The 26,844-nt window shown below is 32.3% G+C and overlaps 7 protein-coding genes across 10 annotated transcripts in view; 3 read left to right on the top strand and 4 right to left on the bottom strand.

Moving 5' to 3' along the window:
• Window positions 1-14,882, top strand: part of Flr (actin-interacting protein 1 flr) — a 19,211-nt gene extending 4,329 nt beyond the window's left edge. The window contains exon 12 of the mRNA XM_070294764.1: window positions 14,865-14,882. Coding sequence (XP_070150865.1) covers window positions 14,865-14,882 — 18 coding nt within the window. The remainder of the gene's footprint in view (window positions 1-14,864) is intronic.
• Xrcc2 (X-ray repair cross complementing 2) lies at window positions 7-2,426 on the top strand (the record flags this gene model as incomplete). Its single annotated transcript, XM_070294464.1, has 1 exon — window positions 7-2,426. A coding segment is annotated over one exon (678 nt), but the record flags the coding sequence as incomplete, so codon positions are not given.
• Window positions 574-4,745, bottom strand: LOC138932537 (sec1 family domain-containing protein 2). The gene is made up of 11 exons (XM_070294454.1): window positions 4,525-4,745; window positions 4,193-4,439; window positions 3,878-4,120; window positions 3,491-3,760; window positions 3,184-3,369; window positions 2,807-3,055; window positions 2,577-2,705; window positions 2,127-2,358; window positions 1,386-1,494; window positions 1,014-1,160; window positions 574-929 (listed from the first exon to the last, which is right to left on the bottom strand). The coding sequence occupies exons 2-11, from the start codon at window positions 4,388-4,390 to the stop codon at window positions 716-718; spliced, it is 1,977 nt and encodes a 658-aa protein (XP_070150555.1). The 5' UTR covers window positions 4,391-4,439; window positions 4,525-4,745; the 3' UTR covers window positions 574-715.
• On the top strand, window positions 5,118-12,453 carry Vta1 (vesicle trafficking 1). Of its 2 annotated transcripts, none has more exons than XM_070294457.1 (6): window positions 5,118-5,223; window positions 5,360-5,548; window positions 5,731-6,168; window positions 6,233-6,376; window positions 6,520-6,700; window positions 9,779-12,453. In XM_070294457.1, the coding sequence occupies exons 2-5, from the start codon at window positions 5,434-5,436 to the stop codon at window positions 6,669-6,671; spliced, it is 849 nt and encodes a 282-aa protein (XP_070150558.1). In that variant the 5' UTR covers window positions 5,118-5,223; window positions 5,360-5,433; the 3' UTR covers window positions 6,672-6,700; window positions 9,779-12,453. The 2 variants fall into 2 exon arrangements, with proteins under 2 accessions (XP_070150558.1, XP_070150557.1); XM_070294456.1 differs by having other exon boundaries at window positions 5,127-5,230.
• Window positions 8,847-14,607, bottom strand: LOC138932542 (novel acetylcholine receptor chaperone). 2 transcript variants are annotated; one of them, XM_070294463.1, is made up of 4 exons: window positions 14,175-14,598; window positions 10,507-10,645; window positions 10,017-10,123; window positions 8,849-9,956 (listed from the first exon to the last, which is right to left on the bottom strand). In XM_070294463.1, the coding sequence occupies exons 1-4, from the start codon at window positions 14,283-14,285 to the stop codon at window positions 9,843-9,845; spliced, it is 471 nt and encodes a 156-aa protein (XP_070150564.1). In that variant the 5' UTR covers window positions 14,286-14,598; the 3' UTR covers window positions 8,849-9,842. The 2 variants fall into 2 exon arrangements, with proteins under 2 accessions (XP_070150563.1, XP_070150564.1); XM_070294462.1 differs by having other exon boundaries at window positions 8,847-10,123; window positions 14,175-14,607.
• Window positions 14,883-15,058: 176 nt separating the features above from the next.
• On the bottom strand, window positions 15,059-19,534 carry Flash (FLICE-associated huge protein). 2 transcript variants are annotated; one of them, XM_070294453.1, is made up of 4 exons: window positions 19,225-19,534; window positions 18,166-18,338; window positions 17,663-18,093; window positions 15,059-17,378 (listed from the first exon to the last, which is right to left on the bottom strand). In XM_070294453.1, exons 2-4 carry the CDS (start codon window positions 18,186-18,188, stop codon window positions 15,154-15,156), a joined length of 2,679 nt encoding a protein of 892 aa, XP_070150554.1. In that variant the 5' UTR covers window positions 18,189-18,338; window positions 19,225-19,534; the 3' UTR covers window positions 15,059-15,153. The 2 variants fall into 2 exon arrangements, with proteins under 2 accessions (XP_070150554.1, XP_070150553.1); XM_070294452.1 differs by having other exon boundaries at window positions 19,241-19,534.
• A 787-nt stretch (window positions 19,535-20,321) lies between these two features.
• On the bottom strand, window positions 20,322-26,183 carry LOC138932519 (tetraspanin-7). The gene is made up of 5 exons (XM_070294431.1): window positions 25,957-26,183; window positions 24,663-24,851; window positions 23,169-23,339; window positions 22,310-22,441; window positions 20,322-21,998 (listed from the first exon to the last, which is right to left on the bottom strand). Exons 1-5 carry the CDS (start codon window positions 26,032-26,034, stop codon window positions 21,843-21,845), a joined length of 726 nt encoding a protein of 241 aa, XP_070150532.1. The 5' UTR covers window positions 26,035-26,183; the 3' UTR covers window positions 20,322-21,842.
• Window positions 26,184-26,844: the final 661 nt, after the last annotated feature.

The raw sequence follows: 26,844 nt of genomic DNA, 5'->3' as shown, positions 1-26,844 counted from the left end.
AAGACTTTACTATTGGGTCAATTTATAGCAAAATGCATATTGCCCGTGTGGTATAAAGAAATCAAGATCGACGGATGCGACTCCTGTGCGATATTGATCGATACATTCGGTCAGGTCCAGATGAGAAAACTTGCTGCACTTATGACCATCATGATACGCACCGCGTACCAAACCGCTGGTGTGCAGCTACCGGTCGAGACGGTAGATCTAATTGTGAATAAGTCTCTGGAAAACTTGAGAGTGATCGATTGTTGCAACAACGATCAGTTACACCTGTCTTTATACGCGCTTGAGGACGAGCTTCTTAGCGATGAAAAAATAGCTCTGCTAGCTATAGATAATATATTGGCGTACTATTGGCAAATGAGGAGAGAGAAACGTATACTCGGTATGGATCAATATGCGAGAAGCTTAGTGAGAATTATTCGAGCTCGGATATCTCAGTTTTGCAATATGACAGTTTACACAAGATGGGATGAATCGATGTCCCAAAATGAAACGCCTGTAACTAGTCTAAATAGCCCTAAACGCACCGATCTATTAGAGGAAATGGGTGTAAATTACAGGCTACAACTTTGTAAAAGTTTTATAGTTCGTGAATTTATATGCCGTGTACAATCTATAAATGATACAAAACAGATTCGTTATACGATCTCTGATTCTGGTATAAAATGGATTCTTTGATAATATATCGAAAGTGAAACTACATTTTTTATTAATAATCGATTGATGAGAGAAGAAATTTGTCCACTATGTCTAATGGATTTAACAATCTCGAACCTGCTAATGTTATTTGGCAATTTGGATTGAGTAACGATATATTTTCTTTAGCTTCTCTTACTTCTTCCGGTGTCACACCTCCGATAATGTAAATGATAACCCAATTATTGTCACATGGATGATGTTTCACTCTTCCTTTGGAAAATAAACTATAAATGTAAATATCAAATTAGTCTTCGAAACTTTTTTAGAATAATTAAAAAAAAAAAAAATTTGTGTATTTCTCAACTTACTTGAATCCAGCTGAAAGTAATGAAGGCGATCTCTGTTGTAAATCAGAAATTTGATATCTGTCTGGATGGAATATGTCCATCAATAATTGTTGCAAGATCCCAACACGTTGAACAATCTCTTGAGAACTTGATTTGGACATTAAAGACCTGTAAAACATATAAATCCCTGAGTTACCACATTATATTTTAGCAAATGGAAAGTGTGTTGAAAAACGATAATGAAGCGATATTGAAAATATAAAACACAATTGGGAACAAATTATGAATTAATTTAAATTAATATTATAAGAATTAGAAGCACTATATACATTTAATTTTTATTATCTATTTAAATTTTCTAAATTTAGATATGATACGAATAGAGTTTCATACGTGTAATCGTGTAGAAATGCGCGTTGCTGTGCTATTTCGTGTAAAATATTCATGATGCGTTCTGCTACTTTCGCAGATGTTTCTTTTATGGACTGGTCATCAGCAATACCTAATTTAAATACAATAGATTGATACGATTGAAAATACTTTGATATTTATACTTTATGTACTTTGATATATATAATTAAATATCATCGATCTATATAGACAATCTATATTTTTGTAGAATAAATTTATATAATTTAATATATTACAGAGAGAAAGAGATACAAAGATAGCCTAATTTAATATTTTGGGTAAATCGTTAGGTTTACTTTTACCAAAGCTTTCTTCCATGAGATAATTTATCTTAATTAAATGTCAATATTAAGAAATTAAGACATCTCTCGAATGACATCACAAATTTCAAATAATCACGGACTAGTAAGAATCAGAATGCGGACGGTAGTGCGTCAGTTTCATAGGAAACTTATTTTTCTATTATAAACTAACGCACTACCATCCACATTCTGGCTCTCACTAATCCGCGATTATTTGAAATTTTTAATTAAATGTACTTCATATATTTTCGAAAACTAAATTTATATATTAAACTAAATAAATAATTTTTTTTTACAGATTTTTATTCTGTTATTGCGATATTAAAATATTTTTTACGAATAATAGAATCCTTCGATTTTCTTAACTATTTGTTATTTAAATTTGTTATTTCTCTATCTTGTAGTATAACATTTTACGAACCAAAAAGTAATAAAGTTTGTTGATACACTGACATCTTATTGTTGCCCGGATTCTTGTTTAATTTTGCAATATCCTCAAATACAGCATCAGTGATAGCTTCCTTCAATTGCTTCTCTTGTTGAGGAGAGAATTTTATCTCCTTTCCGGCAAGCGCGTAAATATGCACCAAGAGCGCCAATATATTATCTGTATCCAGACCTCGTTTCTCGCGAGTTCGTATTATATTGCTAAACTAAAAGTATTCCGAAGAAGAGAGTGTATATATATATATATATATATGTGTGTGTGTGTGTGTGTGTGTGTGTGCGCGCGCGCGCGCGCGCGCGCGTGCGTGCGTGCGTGCGTATGTGTGTGTGTACGTATGTATGTGTGTATGCATGTATGTATGTATAACGTAATGAAATAAGATATAAGTATCGAGAAATGCAAACTATTAAATTTGATAATTACTTGTCCAAGCACGCTCGTAGAATCACGACTTACAGCTATATTTTGCAATACCAGTTTCTCGAGACTAATTAGCAAATCTAATTGGGAATTTTTCTCTGATGTTAAGGCTTGTATGATTCCCAGCACCACCTGCGATAAAGTATAAGTATTCATCCGAGTAATTTTCTAAATTTTGTGTATGTGATGAAAAAAAATCATATACAATGATATTCCATCATTAGAACACATACTTGAAGCTTTTTGCTCGATTCTGTTATAACATCAAGATTATCTGTATCTTTGAATTTATTTACAAATTTTGCTAGACTGCGCGCGGAAATCCTTGTTGCTAGTTTTGGTTTTAGATTTTCTTTTATCGAAAATATATCGATGAGTATTTTGTTCATAGCAATCAACACCTCTTTTTGCTTTTTCATGATTAATATATTCATCAAGTTTTTGTCCTTACTGGCCAAACATCCTGGTACCTCGAAAAATTCCTTGAAAAATAAAAACTTGCGATTTTCATGTAATAATTATATTTCTATGATATTCTACGAGAGATATTGTTTGTAATATTAAAATGAAAAATATATAGATTGTGTTAATTTTTTGTGAATTATTATACCTGCGAACCGGAAAATAGAGAAGACATATTTATAGCAACATCGTTGCAGTGATGAGGCAAATGTGGTAAAGTACACAGTATCCTGGCTAGTAACGATTCAGTGTTATTACTAGTAGGAGTACAAAGATCTAATGCTCTATCGACAAAGATTAAAGATACTCCTTTTCTCTTTGTACCGATTAAATTCTAATGTATAGAATAAATTATATTAAAGTAAAATATTTAATATATATTCTAATACCTATTTTTATCTTTCTTATTTTTAATTATAATTATTATAATTAGTCTTTTATTACAAAATACTTACATGTTTACGATTAACAGCTGCCGGTAGTGTTTCTAATTTTTCAGCAACATACTCACTGAATTTTCCCATCGAGTAAATGTCTTCTTTCAAGTTCAAATATGTGAACAAACTGTTAAATAAACTTACGAGATGATCGATAACGCACTCTGAATTCTTTAGTAATTCACTATTTAAAGGTGATAATAGATCACCAAAAGGTGGCGTCACAAATAGATCATCTTCGATTAAAGTAATAAAAATTGGTCGAAATAATATCGTCACTAAACAGTCCTATTAATTAATAAGGATAAAGTCAATTTCATATATAATAAATCCAAAATTTAAAACTGAAATTAAATTCTCTGTGACGACGTTACTATTAAATGTAAATAGGGAACAACTGCTTACTTGCGACTGTTGATTAGTGCTCATCCAACTTTTCACATCTCTCTTTAATTTAATATAATCCACTCTATCCTCTAATGGAACTGCGTCCTCGTAACTCAGTACGGTTGGATGTGCAGCGGTCACAATTGTACAACTATTAAACGTATTCTTCTCCATTATCATCTTAACGGTACGTTGATAAAAAGCTGGATTAGTAGAGGTTGAAATAATAGTCGCCTTCTTGCAATTCTGCACTTTGACATACTGTAACAGGATAGATCGGAATAAACTAAAAATTCTATAAATATGGGACAGGAATATTGTACTTTCACGTACACGAAAATTGTACATGGCCAATTCGTAAACCGACACAGCACCAGCATCCTTAAAGAAAGAGTGCATCCTGCCACCAGTATGCCAATGCAGACACTCTGTTGCTGCATGATCTATGTAAATCGCGGACTCACGTACAAGATTCGCGACATCGTGCCAAATATCAGCGAGAAATCGTTCCAGATAACTGACGTTTTCCATTGTTAATTATACGCGTCACAAAAGCATCGTCGCAATTTTTCGCTTTTATCTTGGAAAATGAATAACGAAGAATATTATTTAACAAAATAATAATAAAATAAATTATAATTATATTGTTAATAAAATAAAATTACATTAGGCCCTCAAGTAACATCTAAATAATTATAAAATGATATTAATTTAATATAACGCGATAATATTTATGAATCTTCCGCATTCATCGTCATCATATAGCAAACTTGGATTTTTCATTTAATGTTCACGTATTATGTCTTTATGTCAATCATGGCGAATTTTAACTTGCCACCATAGACGCCATGGACATAGTATATCTAGACCGAGTGTTTGCCTTTAATTAATGAATGATGGTAAAGCGGGGAGCACACACTTTTGCATAAGCGCATAATCTTAAGCATAAGGAATTTGATTGGTTCATTTCCTTATGCATAAAGAAATTGACCAATCAAATTTCTTATGCTTATGATTACGCGTTTATGCAAAAGTGTGCGCTCCCCGCTTAAAGCGGGGTGCACCCGAGTGGGAAATCGGAACACAGCCCTGGGTGCTCTCCATTTAGGCTGCGGTCGGGAAGACGCTAGAAGGAAGATGCTTCGAAGCGTTTGATTGACCAATCAGGGCAAAGAGAGTAGAGATTTCTTGATTCTAATTGGTTAATGCAATGCTTCGAAGTATCTATAGCGTCTTCTTGACCGCAGCCATAGTCTGATATGGGCTTAAGAACTAGATGATCCTTTCTTCTTTATCGTTCTATTTCTATCATGCAAATCGTACTTTAGTGACTGCGTCGTTGATACAACTGTACAAATCTCAAAGTACGACGTATGTTATACGAGAATTAATTATAATTTAGCGAGATAATAAGTTATTTTCAAGTATTATAAAAGATCTTTAATCAAGTATTAAAAGGATCTCGTTAATTAAAATTCATACATTAAAATATATTCCTAGATATATTTCCAAGAAACAATCTGTCAAGAAGAAATTAAACTTTAACGCACATCTTTGACGTTTCTCTTATACCAATGGCATTGACAGGACCCGACTTGCCGAAAATTCCGTCTCCCTTGAAAAGCATTCAACAATACTTAACGATCGCAGCGAAACACGATCAACGAGACAGTGTCGTCAGTTATTGGTGTATGTATTTAATAATATATCGTACATTCCTATTCCTTAACTATATGAAAATATTTCAGTATCATAGAATATTTTCAGCGTCTTTTAATAGAGTGAGAACATATCTTTTATTGGAATTTAACATTCCTTGCTTTCTTTATTATGACAAGTTCGAGAAACATTAAAATTTCTCGTCAAAACAGGCCGTCTTTATGCTCTTCAAACTGGATTAAAGCTATCTACTAAAACATCAGAGGAGACAAATTTTTTACTGAAATTAATGGACTGGTTGGAGAAAACAAAGAAGGAGTTACATGATAATGAGGCTATTACTAATGATGTAGTTGCTCAAGCACACTTGGAAAATTGGGCCTTGAAACTCTTCTTGTATGCCGATAAGAATGATAGAGCTGCAAACTTTTCTAACAATGTAGTGCAAAGCTTTTATACTGCTCAGGCACTGTATAATATATTGACATTGTTTGGAGAACTGAGCATAGAAGCAGCGCAGAATCGAAAGTACGCGCAATGGAAAGCATCTTATATCCACAACTGTTTAATGAATGGAGAAACTCCAGTTCCAGGGCCAATGAAAGAACAGGATGAAGAAAATGATTTTGTTGAAGCATTGAATGAAGATGGTAAGGTGATTATTTATCCTCTTGTCAACTTATTAGATTCTAAGAAATATTTTATAATTATTAGATAATACCGATTTGAATGTAAATCCTGCAACTGATTGTCCCAAGGACAATGTTCCACAAAGTACTCCATCTATTCCTGTAAATCCACCAACTACAAGATCTCAGTCATTTGATGTAGAGGACAGTACTGCATATAAGACAGAAAGTAAGTCCTATAATATAAATATATTTATTTACAAAAGAAAGAAAACGAATAAGTATATAATTAAATCAAATATCTTTTCGAAAATATGCAATAATTTAATATGAGATAATTATTTTATTTCTGAACAAAATATAATCTTATAGATGGTGCTAATCTGTCGATAGAGCAAATTAATAAGGCCCAAAAGTTTTTGAAATGGGCGAGTAGCGCATTAGACTATGATGACGTATCTACTTCTGTAACGAATCTTCGGAAGGCTTTGCATCTTTTAACTACTGGTCAGGAACCTGTATAGGCGAAGGAAGCGCAAAGATAATACATTTGGTAACAGCTTACTTGCAATTAATTGTGTTATACTTGTCGCTTGTTTCCTGTAATGGTCAGTAAACAATATTTTACTAACATTTCACAATTTTTGTACATGTGCAACTTTTGAATACAGATAATAGAAGACGAAAATAGAGGCAAGTTTACAATAACTAGTCAAATTGGCCTTGAATATACATGTTGCATTTATATAATTAAAAAACGACAGTTGTGACAGATTCTATGTTTCTAGATCTTAGTTGTTGTTCGAAATAAGATAGAATTGTAGTTTCATCATATTTATTAAAGCTACTTGCCCTGAGAACTTCTTTAATATGTTCTCTAACAGAAACTCCAGCAACACTCTATTCTATTCCTCGAATAACTTTTTAGAAACTTTATCAAAATAAAGACAGAAAAACACGAGAGAAAAATATTATTAATTCGTTAATAATCTAAAAAAATTGAATATCTAAATATTACAAATCAATTAGTCTGAAAAAAATTAAGATCTTAATAAGTTAAAACATAAATCGTATTATAAAAATTAACCAGAATTGTTTAAAAATAGACTCGATATGTGATTTTTGAGCAATAATATATTATTATACTTCTGTGAACTTTAGAATTTAATAATTTTTCTTAAGCAAAATGACTTTATTATATTTCGTGTCATGAGATGTATACATCTAACACATCTCTTGTACATAATATATTTTTTTATATATACTCAATGAGAAGAGAGAAATAAATAAAAAAACAAAAATATGTATATATATACACAAATATCGATCTTTTCTCAACATTTCTTAGTTTTTATTTTATTTTAGTTTTTAACATTGTGTGATATAAAAATGTGATTATATCGAAAAGTTTTAACATTTAAACCATAATACTTTCTCGATACAACATTTAAATGATGTGTTACGCATGTTTCACTGCAATTTTATATACAAAAAGAAAAAAAAAATTCAATATAATTATGCTTTGAATAAAAATATAATATACGATTATCTTTTCAAAATCCAAAACAAAATTAATAATTTATAGAAATTATGAAATTGTTAGAGAAAGATGTTGATTTGAATTGTGAGAGAAAGATGTTGATTTCATATCCAAGTGCATAAACATTCCACAAATAATTACCGTAGCTCGAAGTATTGCCTCGCGTGAAAATACAAACGTGGGTATCGAATGATGCTCACAGGAAAATTTATCCGCTGATTTCTCATTTTTAATTCTGGTTTTATTTATCAAATTATCCGATCACATTCCTTATTCGTGAAATTTTTAAGAAATAAATTAACGCTAATACAATATATATGTGTATCGATTACCAAGAAACATTTTCTCTATATCGTCCATACACGCATTCTCGCACGGACACATTCATTCAAGTGGCAGTTAGTACCTCATGCTTAAGCTAATGATACTATTTGAGGAAACTGACAAATAAGAACCGAGATGCAATAATTAGATTATGCGTTACGATGCAAATTTAAATTGAAATCGATAATCGGAGAGAAAGATTCACCGAAACACGTAAAATCTGTACAAATTAATGGACAACGTCGAAATGCGCCATCATCACATGTGTATCTATCGGTGATTTAAAATGTAATATAGACTCTACGCGGGTTTCGACGAGTCTTATCCCTGATTATCGATTTCAATATCGATTGTATAATAATTAATATTGTACATGTTAAATTTTAAATACGAATTTAATTTTTATATATTTTTATCTATGCTGAAGATGGACCAAAAAACGATCCGAAACATACATATTTAATGCATATTTGTTATTAAAATTAAATAACAAAAAAGTTTACGCACCAATTATCGCACCTCAGCTCTTATTTGCTGGTTTCCTCACTTAATATCGTTAGTACTCTGAGTCTATTTCTGTTATTATTGAGCTTAGACTAATGTTACCGAGGGACTAGTTGCATCAATGTCCATTAATATTATGCGTGGTAAAAATTAAATTTTCTTTCTCCATTTATACCATAGCTAAAATCTTATATTATACTTATTTATATCGTGTCTATATATGTAGAAGGATTATATCTCTAATTTAACTTTATTTTTGTAGTTTGCAGCTATATATATATAAATTGTTTATATTATATAGCTGCTTATATTATTAGTGTTATATATATATATATATATATATTGTGCATCTATGTGTGTGTATTTGATACGACAATCATTATGTCGTAATTATGAAAGGAATGACAAAAGACGGAAAAAAATATTGATCAGAATAAATTAACCACAAGTTTAAAATTAACATTGATGATAACTATCTCCGCTGGTGATCCTTTGCTTTTTTCGCATCATTGTCCTAACTGTAATATAAATAGAGAAAGATAATTTCTTTAACTATGACCAGTGCGACTATCGACATTGATGCAATAGTGTCTTGTCTTAATGGATCAAATTGTTGCGGCATGAAACACTATCACATCGATTAGCGAAAACAACGTTTACAGATTTCTCATCGGACTGCGATTACTATTAATATTAACAATCGAATTTTGTATTACAGATTTTAATTAATCACTAAATTATGTTCGTATATCGAAATAAATCTATATAGATTAAATAAGATAATCATAAGATAAGAAAGGCATAGCTATGAAATTATTTCTTTTTGCACAATTTCGCAATTAATCGCAAATTTTATCACGTTTACAAACTTAACGATGCTTGCTTTTTTTTGTAAATCATATTGCAATAGTGCGTCAAGTAGTAGATATAAAGTGCAATGAAAATTCATTTCACTATTCGCATTAAAAATGATCACCGTAAATTATTCGTTTCCCATCTCGCTTTTGACAGCGTATACTTTTTACTAATTTAACCCACATGATCCCAAAATACCGTTTCTCCTTTTCTTCCTAGATATTATATAGATATAGTTTCTTGTTGAATATCTTTCGAGTTTATAAATATCAGAAAAGAGATAAAAAATAAAAGATATTGAATAAACGATATCTTGAGTTTTTTAAAAGAGAGTTCCATTTTTGGAAAAATGGGAGCAAAAGAGAAAAACGTTTGATATAAATAAATACTAACTTTACGATGTTTCAGAAATGAAATCGCAGAATCTAATGGATTAACGTGAAAATGACGCATTCTCCAATCGTAATCCCGCTCAGTCTTGCTTCTTAGTTTTATCATCGACGCCGTTTGCCGTCACTGATTGCGTATCTTCTCGTCTTAGCTGCCAGTCGATCACCAATCGGCCCGTCAGCATAAAGAAGAATACCTGAAACCACATTTTATTTTTTACCAGTTTACGATTCGTGAAATTCAATCGATTACGCACCAGTGCCGGGGCAATCCTCTCGAATTTATCGTTGACCATGTAATGAGAGTACACGGCCATCAACATCAAAAGAAGCAGCACTGTATTGGATAAGTTCTTAACTTTGTCTGAAAACAATTTATATGATTAATTATTTAAACGGTTCCCCAATATCGTTTGTAAAATATGAAAAATATCTATGGTAGAGTTAAAAATCCGTGCAGTAAAGTGAAAGAAGCAAGAAAGAATTCACAGAAACAAAATCTATGTCTATTTGATTCTTTGTAAAAAAAGATTGGCATCCAAATTCAACGATTCATATGTAATCAGTGATCCGGCCGAGCAAAAGGAAGACTTGCGATAATAAATGTATATACATATGTGATACAGATTCAATGATTAAGAATTGACAATAAAAAATCTCCGTGAAAAAGATAATCTGATGAGACGAGCGTCTGTAAAGAGAGAGTATTACACTCGAAGAATGGAATAATTGATTCTTTGCACCTACGACTTGGAATAATCGCCATGGCGAGGCCGCAAATAATCTCGAGCGAGCCAACGACTCTTCGGTACCATTTGCTGGGCACTTTGAAGTCGAGCGTCCCCGAGAGCGGGAAGACTTTTGCGTATTTGACATACTCTTTTCTCTATGAAATACACAAGAAAGGGAATTATTAAAACTCGATTGTGAAAATAAAAAATAAACCGCTTATATACATATATAAAGATAGTTGTTATACCCAGGATTACACAGAATAATCTAATTTAATGCATGTCGCGATATTTTATGTCGAAAGCTCAAATAATTTTTTCTTTAAGAAAATCGAAACGTGACAAGCTGCGCTTTGGAAATGTAAATAAATGACAAATTGTTTCCACCTTTAGATGAGCCAGACAGATTTGGATTCTGAAGTATAGTAAGTATAGTATAGAAAGTATACTCTTACATCTCTCTCTTATCAAGATATTTAATATCAATAATTTTGAATAGAAAATACAGTACATATATCGTTAAAAAAAAAATTATTTAAATAAAATATCTCATCGTTCTTGTTTAATGTTCCCATTACCGTACGCTATATATTTATTTCAATATAATAATATCATATGTGTAGTGGCAAAATAATCGAGAAAACCCGTCTTAGCAGTCTCAAACAATTCAACGAGGATCTGAAGAAAATGTGACTTGTTCTAATATGCAAAGTATATAAATATCATTCGCCAAGTCAGCAAGCTTATTGGCGTTTGACCAAGCAATCTGTACAAGCATTTACCTTAATATCATTTTCGTTGGATAATGTCCGAAAGAGTTACCGAAATAGCGGAATGACACACCGAACGACCTGTCTTTTATATTATATGTACTTTGTTTTATTTTAAAATTGTTCGCGAGAGAAGAATGACAAAATATAATATAAAAGATTATATATATATATATAATATTATAAGTTTTAACACAGAGAGGCGAAATTTTAACAATAACAACACATTGTATTTATCATACAAACACACACATACACACAAACATACACACACATATTATAATTATATAATACACACATATTATATAATTTATCAGTCATTTCAATATTTTAAATTCGCGAGATAAGAGAAAGTTCGCTGCTGTCTAATCGCGATATGCACATATATTTTTTTAGTATGCACCTATATATTATTATTAGTGCGTATATATTTTTATCATCTATAATGAGTTAAGCGATACGGCATGCGTTTTATAACCGGTAAGATTTCAGATATATTTTTTCTGATAGCCTTGAGATCTTTTCATTGCGACTGTCATAGTTGGCTGATACCACAAAATCTAATGTTTGACATTGCATTAATTCGTTCATGTTACAAATCGTATATACAGGGTGTCCGACAAGTAAATGACCAAACAAAAGGTGGAGATAGATTGGGTCACACTGAGTCGAAAAGTACTGAACCATTTTTTTTATAACGCTTAATAAAGAAGTTATTATTGAGTACAGTCTGGTCAATCAGCGCCGGACCTTTAGCCGGGCGCACGTCGGCGAACCGCGCGCCTGATAGTATGCGGAGGGGCACACTTCACGGTTCACGGCGCGCGACTCACCGACGTGCGCCCGGCTAAAGGTTGGCGCTGATCGGCCAGACTTTACTCAATAATAACTTCTTTATTAAGCGTTATAAAAAAAAATGGTTCAGGACTTTTCGACTCAGTTTGATCCAATTTAACTCCACCTTTCGTTTGGTCACTTACTTGTCAGACACCCTGTATATCTTTTCTCGTTTTATTTTTATACCATTAATTTTAATTACAGTATCTTCTTTGATTTTGTCACAATTATGTTAATTATCCTTTAGAATAATGTGTTGGTAAAAAATAATTATCAATAGAATATGATAAGTCAGATGCAAAATAAATCAGAATATAATAAGTACGCTATGCTAATCTACAGAATGTCAATTACAGATTGAGCAGTCATTTTGTCGGATTTTTCTAGAGTATCAAAATATTCAATAAAAAAATACAGCGCTAATTTAATCTTGATTGTATGCTAATTAACCGATATAATTTCTAATATAAATCTTATTCTTATATACCGAATCTGTTTTAAATTTTTTCGTATATGGCAAAATTTATTTTTAAAACAGTACCTGAATTCTGTTAGTCCATTCAAATTTAAGTTAAAAAAAAAAAAAAAATTTTTTTTTTTTAAATGCAATAACTAATTTTATTATTTCTAATTAAATTTTATAATTTTTTTTCTTAATTTTGTTTTTACACAATATATATATTTATATATGACAGAGAACAAGAATATATTTTTTATTATAAAGAAGATGTAGAAGCATCTATTTTTAAATTTAAACATAAATGTGTATATGTATAGGATGATTAAGATTGAGAAGTTCAATAGCGAATCGCGCATGCTTCCTATTAATAATATCTAATTAAAACAAATTCTCGCTAAAAATTAAAATAAGTAACTTTATTAACTCTCTTTAAAAAAAAAAAAAAAAAAAAATTTAATTAAAATAAATTATTCTACAATTCGCAGGCAAAACTCTCGTAGGATAGGAGATAGATGACGTTCCATGGGCTTGCACAACATCAGAGAATATTTTACCAATTAAAATTTTACACATTTAATCGACGTTTCATGAAAAGATTAACTATCTTCTTAATTAATTATCTTCTTTCGCTCAAACTCCATATTTGTCGTTGGATTTTTTATCTTTGCGACGTTAAAAAACGTGGAAATGAATATCGTGGGAACGTGGGAACGTGAGTTGCTCTAAGTTGGCAAGGGAAAAAATGTTGCCATAACCAAATAATGTTACATAACATCAAGCCGGGCTCTCTGTGACAGACAGGATATAGATGTATGCATAAACGCGGCGTGTGTGTGTATCCACTTTCGTACTGACTCCAATGTATATAAGTCGACGTCCCGCGAAATTACATAAGCGAAAGCGAGACAGGGAATATATACAAGTGACAAATGGTATCCAGTCTGTCAATCCGAAAGAGAGATATAATCAAATATTTTTTCCATTATTTATATAATTATTTTAATTACTCGATTAATGTTAATAATTAACTAATTGAGCGTTACATTTATGCAGCTTATTACGAACGAATCAAATTCGGTCGTCGGTCAATTTGACAATCACGGATCATCGAATGAACATTTGAGAGTATGATCAATTGAGAGTATTGTCAATTTTGAGATCTTTCAAATTCGCTCTATCATTTTTGCTAATTAAAGCATTAACTTAGCATGTATAAAACAATGACTGACATGAGATATCATTATATTTAAAGATTATATTTAGGATTATATTAAGATTATACTTAACAAGACTAACTCCTTTTTTGTTTCACCAAATATTTATCATCGATCAATTTCAATTTTGTTAAATGTAACATCATTTGATTAACTAGCTGTCAATTTTAATGAATCGCACAGCGAACATTGATCTTATCAATCTCACGCATATCGCGCGCTTTATCGAGATTCATCAATAAATTTCGCTAGCTCGAACTCGAACGACTGATAGGAGTTTAACAATAAACATCGCATTTTTTATCGACTTTTAAATTACCAAAACAATGGTCGCATCATTCATCATCATGGTGCGTCTAATCTAAGCGTTGTGCGAGCGAGGAGGATTGGTCTCTAGACTTACCAAGTCCTTGTGCAGGTCTTTGCTGATGTGCGATGTGAGCTTCATGGTGCCGACGAAGACGAAGAATATTCCGAGCAGTACCGAGAGCGATTTGAGCACTATAGAGCCCATTTTGATGGCCCCAGTGTGTACGCGAGTGCCGCCGATCGATTACCGGAAGCGAACGCGGCGCGGACAGCCGTGATTAAGCACGAATCTTGTTCCCGCGAGATCGTACCTCGTCGTCGAGGCGGAAAGAGAAAGAAAGAAAGAGACAGAGAGACAGAGATAGACAGACAGACAGACAAACAGGAGATAGGGAAAGAATATAGTCTAGGAACACATGCCCGCAAGAAACGAAGTACGTTCCTCGGAATTGTTTGTTAGAAGGCGGCAGCGACGGTAACGACGACGACGGCGACGGCAACGGCAACATCCATGGCGCGGGTCGTCCCGACGTCCTCTGTGGCTGACGCCGCAGATGCCCCCCGACGATGACGTCAACGACCGACGCGCGCGTACATCGGCGTCATCGCGCCGGCTATTTTCTGATCGATACACGGACGACGCTGCCGCCGCTTCTCTTCCCCTAATCGATATAGCATGCTCCCACCTTTTGCCATCTTTGTTTTTAACGGCTCGGTGAATTTTGAATGGATGACTCGAGTTATAATGGGTTGTGAATCCCTCCCCTCGGCGCGGTTTCAAATAACAGATGTTTCGAAATAAAAACGAAAGATTACTCACAGGAGGGACTCAAGAACACCGACTTCACTTTTATCTGTACGACCCGTTATTCCATTTCATCAAATTGCATTAATCTTGTGCTTGCACCTCGTGCCAAGATATCAAACGATTACATAGCTAAAAGATTAAAGATAATAACTATTGTGAAAAATGTCATATTGTTCCCTTGCATGATCCTACTTGAGACTTATATTATTATATATTCAAAGTTTTATTAACACTCTATATAAGCATAGGAATCTTACAATTACGATTATTTACATGTGCGCAACGCTTTACAGGCCCGCGGCTTCAAGACTGACTCGTTGCTACAATTGCTAATGACGTTAGAGGACGTTTTTGTGTTTATCAGGACAGTCATAGACGCGTTACTGTCGCTCAACGTCACGGCTCTTCGTCGACGCGAAATCACTATCCCTTTGCTCTGTTGATTCTTCTTGTTCTTCACTATAGGCGACATCGTCTTCTTGACATCGACCGAAACATCCATATTTTCTTTCGCTTTTGTTTCTTTTAACATTGCTGCTTCTGGCACAGTTTTGCAATATTCTGAATTCACGGGCGACTCTCGGACAGCGTTGAGATCAGAAGCGTTGACAGGAGGATTCTGAACATAATTATGGTCGTTGAGACACAAGTTGGTCGACATCTCAACGTTGCTTTTGCCTGATGTCCATCGAGAAGTCTCACTTCCGATTGATACTTGACTTACATCTCCATTCTCGATATCACAATTAAATACAATCTCGATTTTTTCGGCAATCTCAGTAGTGGAACTTTTTAATTCATCATCAATTTCGCGAATAATATTATCGCTATTATTCGTTTCTATAATTATAATAGGACTTTCGGTATTACAATCACTTACTTTGTCTTTGTTAATGGCACTTTCAACCTTAGGATCGTCTATTCTGACTTCGGTAACACTTTTGGTATTAGAATCAATCATTTTCTCCATTTTAATAGGTATTTCGGTGACAAAGATTTTCGATTCTTCTTCGGCGCGACTTTTACCATCATCGTCAACATTACTATCGCACACCTGGTTAATCGTTCCAATAGTATAAGTAGTCAAATCCATTAAATCCTCATTATATTGAGACTCGCATACCTGTTCAATTGTTTCGATAGTACAAGTAGTTAAAACCGTTAAATCCTCATTACGTTGAGATTTATATATATGTTCGACATTGTTACAATTCCACACCTCGTCAATTATCGCATCATTTTTGCCAGAGAAATTTAATTCCGCTATCTCTTTAGGGCCTTTCAAAGCTGTTTGCACAGGACATGATGCTGTTTCAATTTCTTTTGTACTAATATCCGTCACGTTATCTAATTGCTTTGCGGTAATTACATTGTCGTGAAAGGATACCGATTTGTCATCTATTATAGATGCAATCACAGGGACATCTTTATGTTTATCGTCAATTAGAACAATTTTTACATCATTTTCAATCACTTTATGATCTTTAGAGATCTTCGCCGAATCAATTTTCTTCTTGGGACTATCTACAATTTCGCCTTCCTCCAGATTACTCGAGTCCTTCGTTACGACATACGTCGACGTACTTTCTATCGAATTTATAGGTTTAATATTTGATTCGTTCTTTGCCTTATCTTGTTGAGTGATCTTTTTAGCTTTATGATTCACTATATTATTTACAATTGTACGACCAGAAGACGCCCGAGAATTCATATCCACCTTAGCTTTATCCCTTTCATGCAAGCTCTTGTTGTGCAAAATATTTGTTGCTGTTTCTTCTATTCTGCGATTCTGGTACCTCTTATTCTTGTACGAACTATTTCCTTCTTTGTCTTCGACATCGCTCGACAAATGTCTGGATTTGTCCCACGTCGCATTATGTTCTCTACTCCTATGTATCGTTTTACTGTCATTTTCCATGCTCTCATAGTCCCTCTTTAATCTGTAGTCTTTTTTTGTTCTATATTGATTATTGTATTTATAATCATTGTATTTCCTATTATTTCTATACATCCTATTTGATTTTTCTCGCAAACGGTGACTGCTCGAACTGTCGTAGTCACTCCTGTTTCTAGAATAATTACTTCTTCTTGACAGATTATATCTATAGCCGCTTTTGTAGCCATTACTGGGCTCATCCAGGATGCAATTCGAAGCAATCCGAAAATTACTTTTCTCTTCCCCTTTCCAACCATTTATGCAATCTCGACTCTGTTTTGCCGTGTCTTGATATTCCAAAACGGCTCTACCTTCGTCGAATGAAATTTTTTCCTCTTTAAGTGAATGGGTGGCATTTAGTCGATCCTCGAACTTTGGAGGATTATCTTTCATCTCATATTGCACAAGATTGTCTTTCAATTTATACCGTACAGTGTAATCAGTTTCATCAGTCGTGGTCTTGCCTTCATTATCATCTATCTTTAAACGCTTATTCCCATATGTATTATCTTCTTCATTTAACCTCTTTCCCGAATTCTTTTTGCATGGATTTTCTGTAAACAATTGCACTCTATTGAATTATATTTTTAAGAATAAAAAGAAAAATCTATTTTTATTTGACTAGGTTGTCCCAAAAATTTAAGCATCTTTTATAAAATACAAACATTAAGAAAAATATAATTAAAAAGTACAATATATATTTTGATTTCGAAGCACATATATGTCAAGAAATTCTTATATTATATATTTATCTTATATAAATAATTATATAGAGTTTGAAAATTGTTTCATTCATTTATCACAATTTTATTAACCTTATATAATACACATATGTTACCTGAATCAGAGAGAGAGTGTCGTGTGATAGCATTAGATTCATTATCGTTATTATTCATACTAGATTGAGATCCATTCTCTTTATCACTTTCCACAATATTTTCTTCAGAGATCCCTTTTGAATTAGCTTCTATATCAAGCTTCCATGATGTTCTTTGCATCTTTACATCTTCTTTCTCATCTTTTATAATTCTTTTATGTAATCTCTCTGCAAATACTGTGGGCAATTGGCCATTATATTGTGGCTTTTTATTTTTATGTTCGTTGCGATGAAATTCAGTTTCATGCAATATAGTTTCATCCTCTTGCGAATGCATTAAAGGAGCGTTGTCATATTTTTCGACTGTTGTATATTGTTGATACAATAATCTATTAGCAGAAAAATCCCAAGATTCACCCTTATTATTTCTTCTAAAGGTTACATCGTCCAATCTGTAATCATTATGATGACATTAGAAAGAAATTTTGCAACATCACTTAGTTTTTGTACAGCATTCATTGTACCGTTTTCTGAGATCACTTATCATCTTGTCCTTCCGTGCAATCTCAGCCCTTGCAGTTTTCAATAAAGAGGATAGATTTTTCTCCAACTTTTCTTTGATCTTCTGAATATTTTCGAGTTTACTCTCGAGTGAACCAAGTTCTTTCTTTAACTTTTCGCAATTACAAAGCTGATCCTTTACAGACATTCAAAAACATTAACTTATTATTTGATTTTATATTGTATGTTATATAAAAAAAATTATTTTTGTAATCCAGTATTATTCTACAATTTTCATACTATTCGAATAGAATATACAGATCTATATAATTTTTTTTTTAATATATATAAAAATCTATGAAGATGTATATAATCAGCTGTAATTTGTTGAACATTTTTACATCAAAGCTAGATTCCACAAGATTCATCGTCACATAAACTGTATAAGATATCAGTATAACTCCAATATTATTTACTTCCAGAATCGTTAGTCTTCAACGCAAGAAAAAACAAGTTTCTATATAAATTTAAAAAATGCACATTCTCTGTGTAACAATATTACGAAAAGACAGCTATTTTAAATGAGGCATCAATGAGTGGAAAGATAAAATGTTCCATTTGTGTAGTAGAAAAAAGGTATTTCATTACATTGGCAATAAACGATATACTACATGAATGTAATAAACGTGATTATACACAAACAATAATATCAACATAATCGCAATCATCCTAGACTGCGTTCGGAAATATCACCCGTGTGCACACAAGCGTCGTTTTATCTTTGTTCAACTCTTAGTAAATAATAGCCCCCCCCCCCTAAAGAGATGCTAAAATACAAATACATCTCAATGGTGGAAAAACACATTATGTTATAGATTATAGTAATACAATCATATATACTCGAATAATTTCTTGGGTTCAAGTTTAATCAAGGATTAATTTTACTCTTTCAATGGAAGTATTAACTTAATATATATTATGTGCATGTGTGTGTGTGTGTGTGTGTGTGTGTGTGTGTGTGTGTGTGTGTGTGTGTGTGTGTGTAATAAGAAGGAAATCATGTTAATCGAGGTCAACATTACCGTAAATGATTCTCACATTTTTATCAAGATTCAAATTGAAACTCGGTAAATCTGCATAAATATCAATATCATCCTCCATTTTATGTGATTTCTCATATCGAGACGATCATTGCGCCGAAATGATCATTTCTCTGCCATCAATCTGTGTCGAATTGTGTAGAAAACAGTTACACACGTTATACAGCTGAACGTAGTCTGAGACCTGGACCCTGGAGGTCGATCACATAATTTCACATTTCACGTGAAACCTTTCCCATTCCGCATGAACTTTTTCATTACTCATTATTCATTACACGACACGCGATGACATGATCACATAGAACATAGATCACATAAAAGTACCCTTTCATGCGCAGCGTGCTACCAAAGCAATTCACTGCTATTGGTTACAAATTTGTTACTAGATGATGTAAAATAAATTCCACTATATTTCGCTTCGTTGCTTGAAGTTCACTCCCGATAGCCTCGTGATTTTAAATTAATACGTATTTACATCAAAGATGAATGTGACATTTAAATAAAAAGACATATTATATTAAATTTTTTACAAGAAGAATCCGAACAATAACTAATAAGAGGTCGAGTAAATAGAAAAAGCGAGAGTTGACAAAAATTGATAAACTATAATATATTTAAATACAATCTTTTTGTGATATTAAAAGTATATTCTAAAACGTAAATTTATGTAATAAAAAAAAAATTGTTATATAAAATAATATAATAAAATATAAAAGAAAAATAAGGAATGATTTATAATAAAAAATTGATTGTAGTAGATGTTTTTCATTGCATTTAATACATTACCGGACGGCGAAATTTTAAGAATAACATTTTTTGATTATACATGATTACATAAATTTATAATTAATTATTAGAAAAAAATTATAAATATATGTCTATATAAATAATATAAATTTATGAGAAAATTATTTTTGTATACAAGAAAATTGATTCTGTTAGAAAATGATTTAATATGCAAAGTAAAAAATATAAATTGGAAAGTAACATACGTAAAATGTGCAGAGAATATTCTAAAACAAAAGATAATAGTTTCCTACATACAAAAATTCATTTTTATTAGACAATAAGTGGGAAAATGATATTTCATTGATCTTTATTTAAGGCTCGTCAGAACTTGTACGAAGTGTACGCATTCCGCGAATACAGTAAATGTAACACATAAAAGCTATAGCGAATGACGTAAACCGTAAACAATCGAATATCGATTCAGTGGCGAGATTGCGCAGCTTCCTCAATATCGCGTGGAGATATTTAAATAGTTTAAGAATATTTATAAATAAGATTTACATTAGAATTCTGCGTTTTTTTATGTTAATCTTATAATGGTGGAGTATATGTATGTGTATTCTCTTTATATATATAATATATTTTATAACGCAAAGAGTTAGAGACATTTAACGCTTGCGCTTATTTTCGTTTAACTTTTTTATTTGGCATCTTTGTTAATATTATATAAAATATTATTGTATAATTATCAAACGATAGTATCTGATTATATAGGGCACATGTAACATAAAGATTTCCCCAAACCGAACAATTTCTGCGCGTGTTCTGACTTCTTTCTAATGTGTCAAATAGAAAAGTTGATAGAAATGATCCGAGTCAAGTGTCTCACTCTCTATACACATGGATATATTTATATATTTCTATAATAAATAGATTATGTATATTCTCCATACAAGATATTTTCTTCTTGTATTTTACATACAACACTCTCTTACAGCATATAATATAGAATGACAGAGTGTTATACAAATCTCAAATCTTCGACAAGAATTATGCAAGGAAATAGAAAGAGATATTGAATAGTCAAATATTTCGACGACAGAACAATACACAATCATGGTATATATTTTTCATTACCGTAGTATACACGATTTTAAAATAAAGTTTAAACACACAAGAAACTTTCGTCCTATTCTAATACTTTCTGCTTCCTTGTTCTTCTATCTACTTATTGTTGAAACTTTACAGAAAATCTTTGTTTAGAAGATTTTTTAAGCAATCATTCTATGTATACTATGTATGTATGTATGTATGTATGTATGTATGTATGTATGTATGTATGTATATATATACATATATATTTATACATACACACATATATATATAATTTTAAAATATTAATGAAGTATATTCGAAGAAATTTTCATACAAGATCCAAAAGAGAGTTATTATATATCTTAACATAATATTATATATTAATTAATTATTAATGATTTTGATCGGAATAGTCCCATGAAACACGAGCGCAAATTTCGACATTGATCATCAAATTGAGCGCTTGAATAAGAATTAAAGGATTCATCGATGAGAAATAATGTAATTTTATAATTTGGTATGCAAGGTCCATTTTTTCAGATTGACTTGATTTCATTAACTTAAAGATGCGTACCTTATACCGCAGACTTTTATCTAATTTATGCTGCAGAGTCTTCGATTAAAATCTCGAAGTGGGGCAAAATGCGCGCTTACCTCGATCGAAATCAGTTTCGTGCTCCAGTGTTGAAATCGTGTACGTTCGCTGTTGTCACTAGCGACGCGAGTTTTTTTGTTTCCTGATAGAACCGTCGTTGCTGCTTGCGCGAATGCCGTGCCTAAGCGACTTGTTCGTACTCGGCCTTGTTGATGTTGCTGGCTAAGCAGCACGCCAAGAAGATGCCCACTAACGGGAAAAAGGCTACGCCGATCGCTGTACCGGCTACCAGACCGATGTTGCTGTTTATGAAATCTAGCACGCGACTGTAGCATCCCTGAAAACAAAAAAGAATTGAAAATGAAATTTAAAAAATACCAAAAACTGAAAAAACCGAAAGTCGAAGAAAACAGATTTTTAGCCTACGCGTTTCCATATTCTTTTTTTTTTCTTCTAATTCTTAGTGTCGTAATTCTGTCATAATTGTCATAATTGCTGAAATTAATCAAACATGGAATTTGATGGTCTAATTTGATGGTCCGTTATTTTGTATTCTAATTATTCCGTCGAATGCACGGTAAAAATAACAGCAAGATTTGCAAGAACTTAGACAATTAAAAAACAAAAAGAAATTTATCACCTACGTACATCGGTATAAATTTGTTCTACGTCGTTCGGCTCGCACTTATCCTCGGGTATCTTGCAGCAAGATAGGGGAATTTCCTTTGGTGAATTCAAATTGCGCCAATCGGCGTATCCACGATTACCGCAGCAATGCAACTGTAATCAGTTAATTAAAATATTTTCAGAATATACAATACGATATATACACAATAAAAATTTCGACAGTTCAATAAAAAATAACTTTTTTTGAAAGTCAAGAAAGGGAGCAATCATTTCCCTCGTAGTTTCACGCTAAATGCATGGCTCTAATTAAAGATTAATAAGCAATTGGAGAAAGGAATAATAGATATATGTAAATGTCTCATTACGAAAAATCTGAAATGTTTTTTATTAATTTTGTAATAAAATAGTTATTAAAATTAATTATAATATATTGTACTTTCCTGTGTGTGATGTAATGGACTTTATCTGATTATGTGAAAATATTATTTAGTTTAATCTTCACAACAAATTTCTTACAAAAAATGAAAGTTCTAACAATTTTGTGAGCGAAATAAAAACATATTAAATATTTAGCTATAATTAGCGTTAATTTTATTATTCTTTTTTACAACTTTAATCTCGATTTTTCTCAATATTATATTATGACGTGATACTTATGGTACAAGGATATTGAGATGGCATTTAGAAGAACCTAAATAATATCGAGCAACAAAAAGATTACAAGGAATGAACAATCTTTTGATCGTTTCTTTCTATTTTGTTGAACTGTTATCTGAATTTCAATAAAAATTTGGATGATCAAAGTTCTATTATTAAAATAATAAGAATAATCAAATTGTGTGAACATAAATGGAATACTGTAGAGAAAGATAATACTCACGGTTGATTGCATACTGTCTAAGTAACTGCTCATGGAATGATCCTGTCCATAGGCTTCCATGCTTTGGTTTAGACTTTGATCAAATCCTTCATTCAAGTTTGTACGATAAGCGTAAACCGACGCACCTGCACCAAGTTCCAGTAATGCGACAACGGCTAGGAACGCGCCATACTAAGAAACGTAGAGAACAGAATAATTATTTCTTATATGGTAATAATAATGTCAAAGGGAATTTTCACTTCTCTATAAGAAAAAGAAAGAGAAAAAATTTTTATTTCGACATATTTATTCTTCAACTATTTATAAACTGCATAAATAAAATAAATAATTATGCATATTAGGACCAATTTCACCGATTTCAATGACCTTGATATATGTTGTCAAGAACACGACCCTGAGTAACTTTCAAAAAGTTTTAACCGTTTGTTGTTTATTAAAAAGTTATTAACAAAATAAGTTTAACGAGTAGAATGTAATTTTCTAACATTAATATTAAGAAGTATACACATACACACAATATAGCACAAAATGAAATGTGTGTGTGTGTGTGTGTGTGTGTGTGTGTGTGTGTGTGTGTATTATAAAGTGAAACTATAAAATACTTCTTTTTTTTTAAGTTGACACGTGAGCAGAGAAGATTTACTATGTTTTAATACGTATTTGTAGTAGATTTACTTATGAATAATATAAACAAATACAGTGCATTGAATGATATTATATGTATTATATGATATTCCTTCTTAAATGTACATGGTGTCAAACAATTAGATTTCATTCGTTAAACTTAATTTGTTAATAACTTTTTAATAAACAATGAGCGATGGCTAAAACCTTTTGAAAGCTACTCAGGGTCGTGTCCTTGACAATGTATGTCAAGATCATTGAAATCAATGAGATCGGCCCTAATAATATGCATATATAATTACTATAAAATAATTGTTCGCGTAAACTTCTTTTAAAATTCTGTTCACATTTTACCAAAAGAATTTTTATTTAAAAATACTTAATTTTAATGTAAAAATCTTATATTCTAAAAATCGCGAAAATATTATTTAATCTTTCTCTCTCTTTCTTCTTTATAATAATAATTCCATGACATACAATTTATTTTACGAATGACAAATATACTCAGTGTTAACAAGCTACTCTTCTCTTATCTGAGCCTCTCAGAAGACAGACTGATCAACTTTTGTAAATTTCTTAATTTTAGTATTAGGATACTTATCATGTGCATCGGGGAATCATTATATTTCTCATACGATGATAATTATGTCGAGTATCGATTCGTAACTTCATCCTAAGGGACTCCCAAGGGACCCAAGAGTTCACTTTAAATGATCTATAATTTGCGCCAGTATTCTATATACATATACATGTATGCGCGTATCCTGGTTCTTCTTCAAGCGCGTATCATAAAGTTACAATAAAGTTTCATCGCGAATTATATAGAGCGTATTGTATCCTATATTTTTATAGATTGTATATTGTATTTACCAGATATAGTAGAGCGGGATGACCTCGCGCGGTGCAGCAACAGGCGAGAACCGCCGCTACCGCTAACACCGCGCCCAAGCATGCGAGCGCTAACAGGGCTGTCCCGCTGCCCTGCACGTTCATATTCATGTAATCCCGCAACTGGATGCGCATCCATATGCCGATGCATAACATCAACACCCCGGACGCCTGTACAAATACAAGCGACATTAAAATTTAAAAAATCATTTGAATTATGCGTCTCTTGAATAATTTACTTTGAATAAGTTACCCAGATAGCATATGTTTCTAAAAGAGGACTTAAAGACATCTTATCGTCCTTTAGACATGTTTAAGATGTCTTTTGGCCTTCTTGTGCTTTGTCTGAGTATCTTTACAAATTTTCATTTAACTCCTTACAAATTGTCTCATTGGGGTTCGAAATTCCTTCGAACTTCAAAAGTTTACATCTTTAATAAATATGTAAATTATGTAATAACACACCCGCGCGCGCACGCAATACATCATATAATAAAGTTAAAGAAAAAAAGTTTTCAATATCTTTTCTATTGGAGCATAATATATTGTACAGATAAGCATATGTAATATATGTTATTTGTGACAGATAATTTAGGAAAGTGTCAGTTTAGAGATTGAGGTAGTATTGTGAGAAAAAATGGCATGAATTATTCAATAATCCGTTCATTGACAAGACTATTTACTATCTTTATATTCAAACAAGTTATGGTCACTAGTATTAGAAGTGTGTTGATAATAACAGAGTCACATTCGTATGTGACGCGCGATTTTCAGATAATTCGTTGAAATTTCGCAAGTGATTTAAGGATTCAAAGTATGGACGATAAAAATATATACTATAACAGCTATCGAAACTTTCAATGAATTAAAAAAATATACATTCGGAAAGATATATATATATATATATTTTTTTTTTTTTTTTTTTTTTTTTATAGATATATACTGAATTCTATTCTAAATTTTACATTCTAAATATTAGTAAAATATATATGGACATATACAAGATAACACGTCAATATATTTATTTACTATCTCATACTCATTCGCCAGTTATCTGATGTACTCTATTTTAATTAAGAAGTTTAACAATAAGATAGTACTGGATCGTTACGTCATTATTACATGTTTCATCCTGCGGCGAGTAGCTATAGATTTGACCGGTATTACAAGGAGGATTGCGATCAATTGCGCAACAGTTGGACCAAGGTGCATGGCAAGGGGGGTTATAAAGGCAATGTGTTAATCACCGGTGGAAAAGGGGGTGAGCTTGGCTTACCCAGAAAATGAAATTAAAAAGCATCAGCAGGGTCTTCATGCAGGTCATCGTGGCCACGGTCTCTAATCGCTTGCTCATCTTGATATTTGTTCCTCCGTTGCTCTCGTCGATGAAAGCCTTTATTTGAGTTATTACGTACTATCGTAAAGTGCTCTACTTAAGCCGCGAGAGTGGAGCTTGCACACGATCGATTCGCGACAGGATTCGCGAGCACACTTATTACGCGTTGCATGCGTGGCTTCCGCCCCTCTCTCGGTTGGTGCATGCGCGCTATCCCGCGAGAACGTTATGACCATGGTGGAAACGGAAACTCCCTTTATCGGAATAAATTCTTCATATAACGAGAGAGAGTGTGTCGCGGACTTATCATTAGAGAGATGTCAGATGCGTATCGTAGTGAAAGCATCAAGAGAGAGAGAGAGAGAGAGAGAGAGAGAGAGCCAGAGGTAGGGGGAGAGAGACATGTTTCTCTCATTGTCAGACATCACTTTTGTTGAAGGATTGAATGTTATGTTGATATCGATTATAAATTATAAATCTGTTCTTTATAGGCCGAACTGGCTGCACTGGTTCAGAGTTTATCTTTTTCTCTCCACATTACAAGAAGAAAGATAAGCTCTGAACTTGTGCAGCCAGTTCAGCTATATAAAGAACAGATCCTATATAATTTCCTTTATAGGAATAACTTTTTCAGTGATATCGCAGATCATATAAATATACAGTAGCCATTCATCTTTTACAGATAAATATCTGTAAAAGAGACCAAAAAGATTTTGAGACATTCTTTTGACGTTTTTTGAATTTTTACATCATAGAAATAAAAATTGTAAAATTTTTTTAAACACAGTTCTTTTATCAAATAAACTCCCGATATACTGACATTTTACA

This window comes from Polyergus mexicanus, unplaced genomic scaffold (genome assembly GCF_030449975.1).
Source record: "Polyergus mexicanus isolate NDT 795.1 unplaced genomic scaffold, iyPolMexi1.0 SCAF_4, whole genome shotgun sequence".
NCBI lineage: Eukaryota > Metazoa > Arthropoda > Insecta > Hymenoptera > Formicidae > Polyergus > Polyergus mexicanus.
Note: the sequence above shows the minus strand (reverse complement) of the source record. Positions and strands in the feature narration are given on the sequence as shown.

Coding starts and splice junctions, on each gene's coding strand:
- LOC138932519 (XM_070294431.1), bottom strand. CDS start 26,034: ATGAGCAAGCGATTAGAGACCGTGGCCACGATGACCTGCATGAAGACC. Junction 24,852..25,956: donor TTTTTAATTTCATTTTCTGG/GTAAGCCAAGCT, acceptor GTATTTGTACAG/GCGTCCGGGGTGTTGATGTT. Junction 23,340..24,662: donor ATCCCGCTCTACTATATCTG/GTAAATACAATA, acceptor TACGTTTCTTAG/TATGGCGCGTTCCTAGCCGT.
- Flash (XM_070294452.1), bottom strand. CDS start 19,303: ATGGAGGATGATATTGATATTTATGCAGATTTACCGAGTTTCAATTTG. Junction 18,094..18,165: donor ATAAGTGATCTCAGAAAACG/GTACAATGAATG, acceptor TAATGATTACAG/ATTGGACGATGTAACCTTTA. Junction 17,379..17,662: donor ACACTCTCTCTCTGATTCAG/GTAACATATGTG, acceptor AATTGTTTACAG/AAAATCCATGCAAAAAGAAT.
- LOC138932542 (XM_070294462.1), bottom strand. CDS start 14,285: ATGGGCTCTATAGTGCTCAAATCGCTCTCGGTACTGCTCGGAATATTC. Junction 10,646..14,174: donor AAGACCTGCACAAGGACTTG/GTAAGTCTAGAG, acceptor TGTATTTCATAG/AGAAAAGAGTATGTCAAATA. Junction 10,124..10,506: donor CATGGCGATTATTCCAAGTC/GTAGGTGCAAAG, acceptor AATTGTTTTCAG/ACAAAGTTAAGAACTTATCC.
- Vta1 (XM_070294457.1), top strand. CDS start 5,434: ATGGCATTGACAGGACCCGACTTGCCGAAAATTCCGTCTCCCTTGAAA. Junction 6,169..6,232: donor TGAAGCATTGAATGAAGATG/GTAAGGTGATTA, acceptor TATAATTATTAG/ATAATACCGATTTGAATGTA. Junction 6,377..6,519: donor TACTGCATATAAGACAGAAA/GTAAGTCCTATA, acceptor ATAATCTTATAG/ATGGTGCTAATCTGTCGATA.
- LOC138932537 (XM_070294454.1), bottom strand. CDS start 4,390: ATGGAAAACGTCAGTTATCTGGAACGATTTCTCGCTGATATTTGGCAC. Junction 2,706..2,806: donor AATCGAGCAAAAAGCTTCAA/GTATGTGTTCTA, acceptor ACTTTATCGCAG/GTGGTGCTGGGAATCATACA. Junction 2,359..2,576: donor CTACGAGCGTGCTTGGACAA/GTAATTATCAAA, acceptor GAATACTTTTAG/TTTAGCAATATAATACGAAC.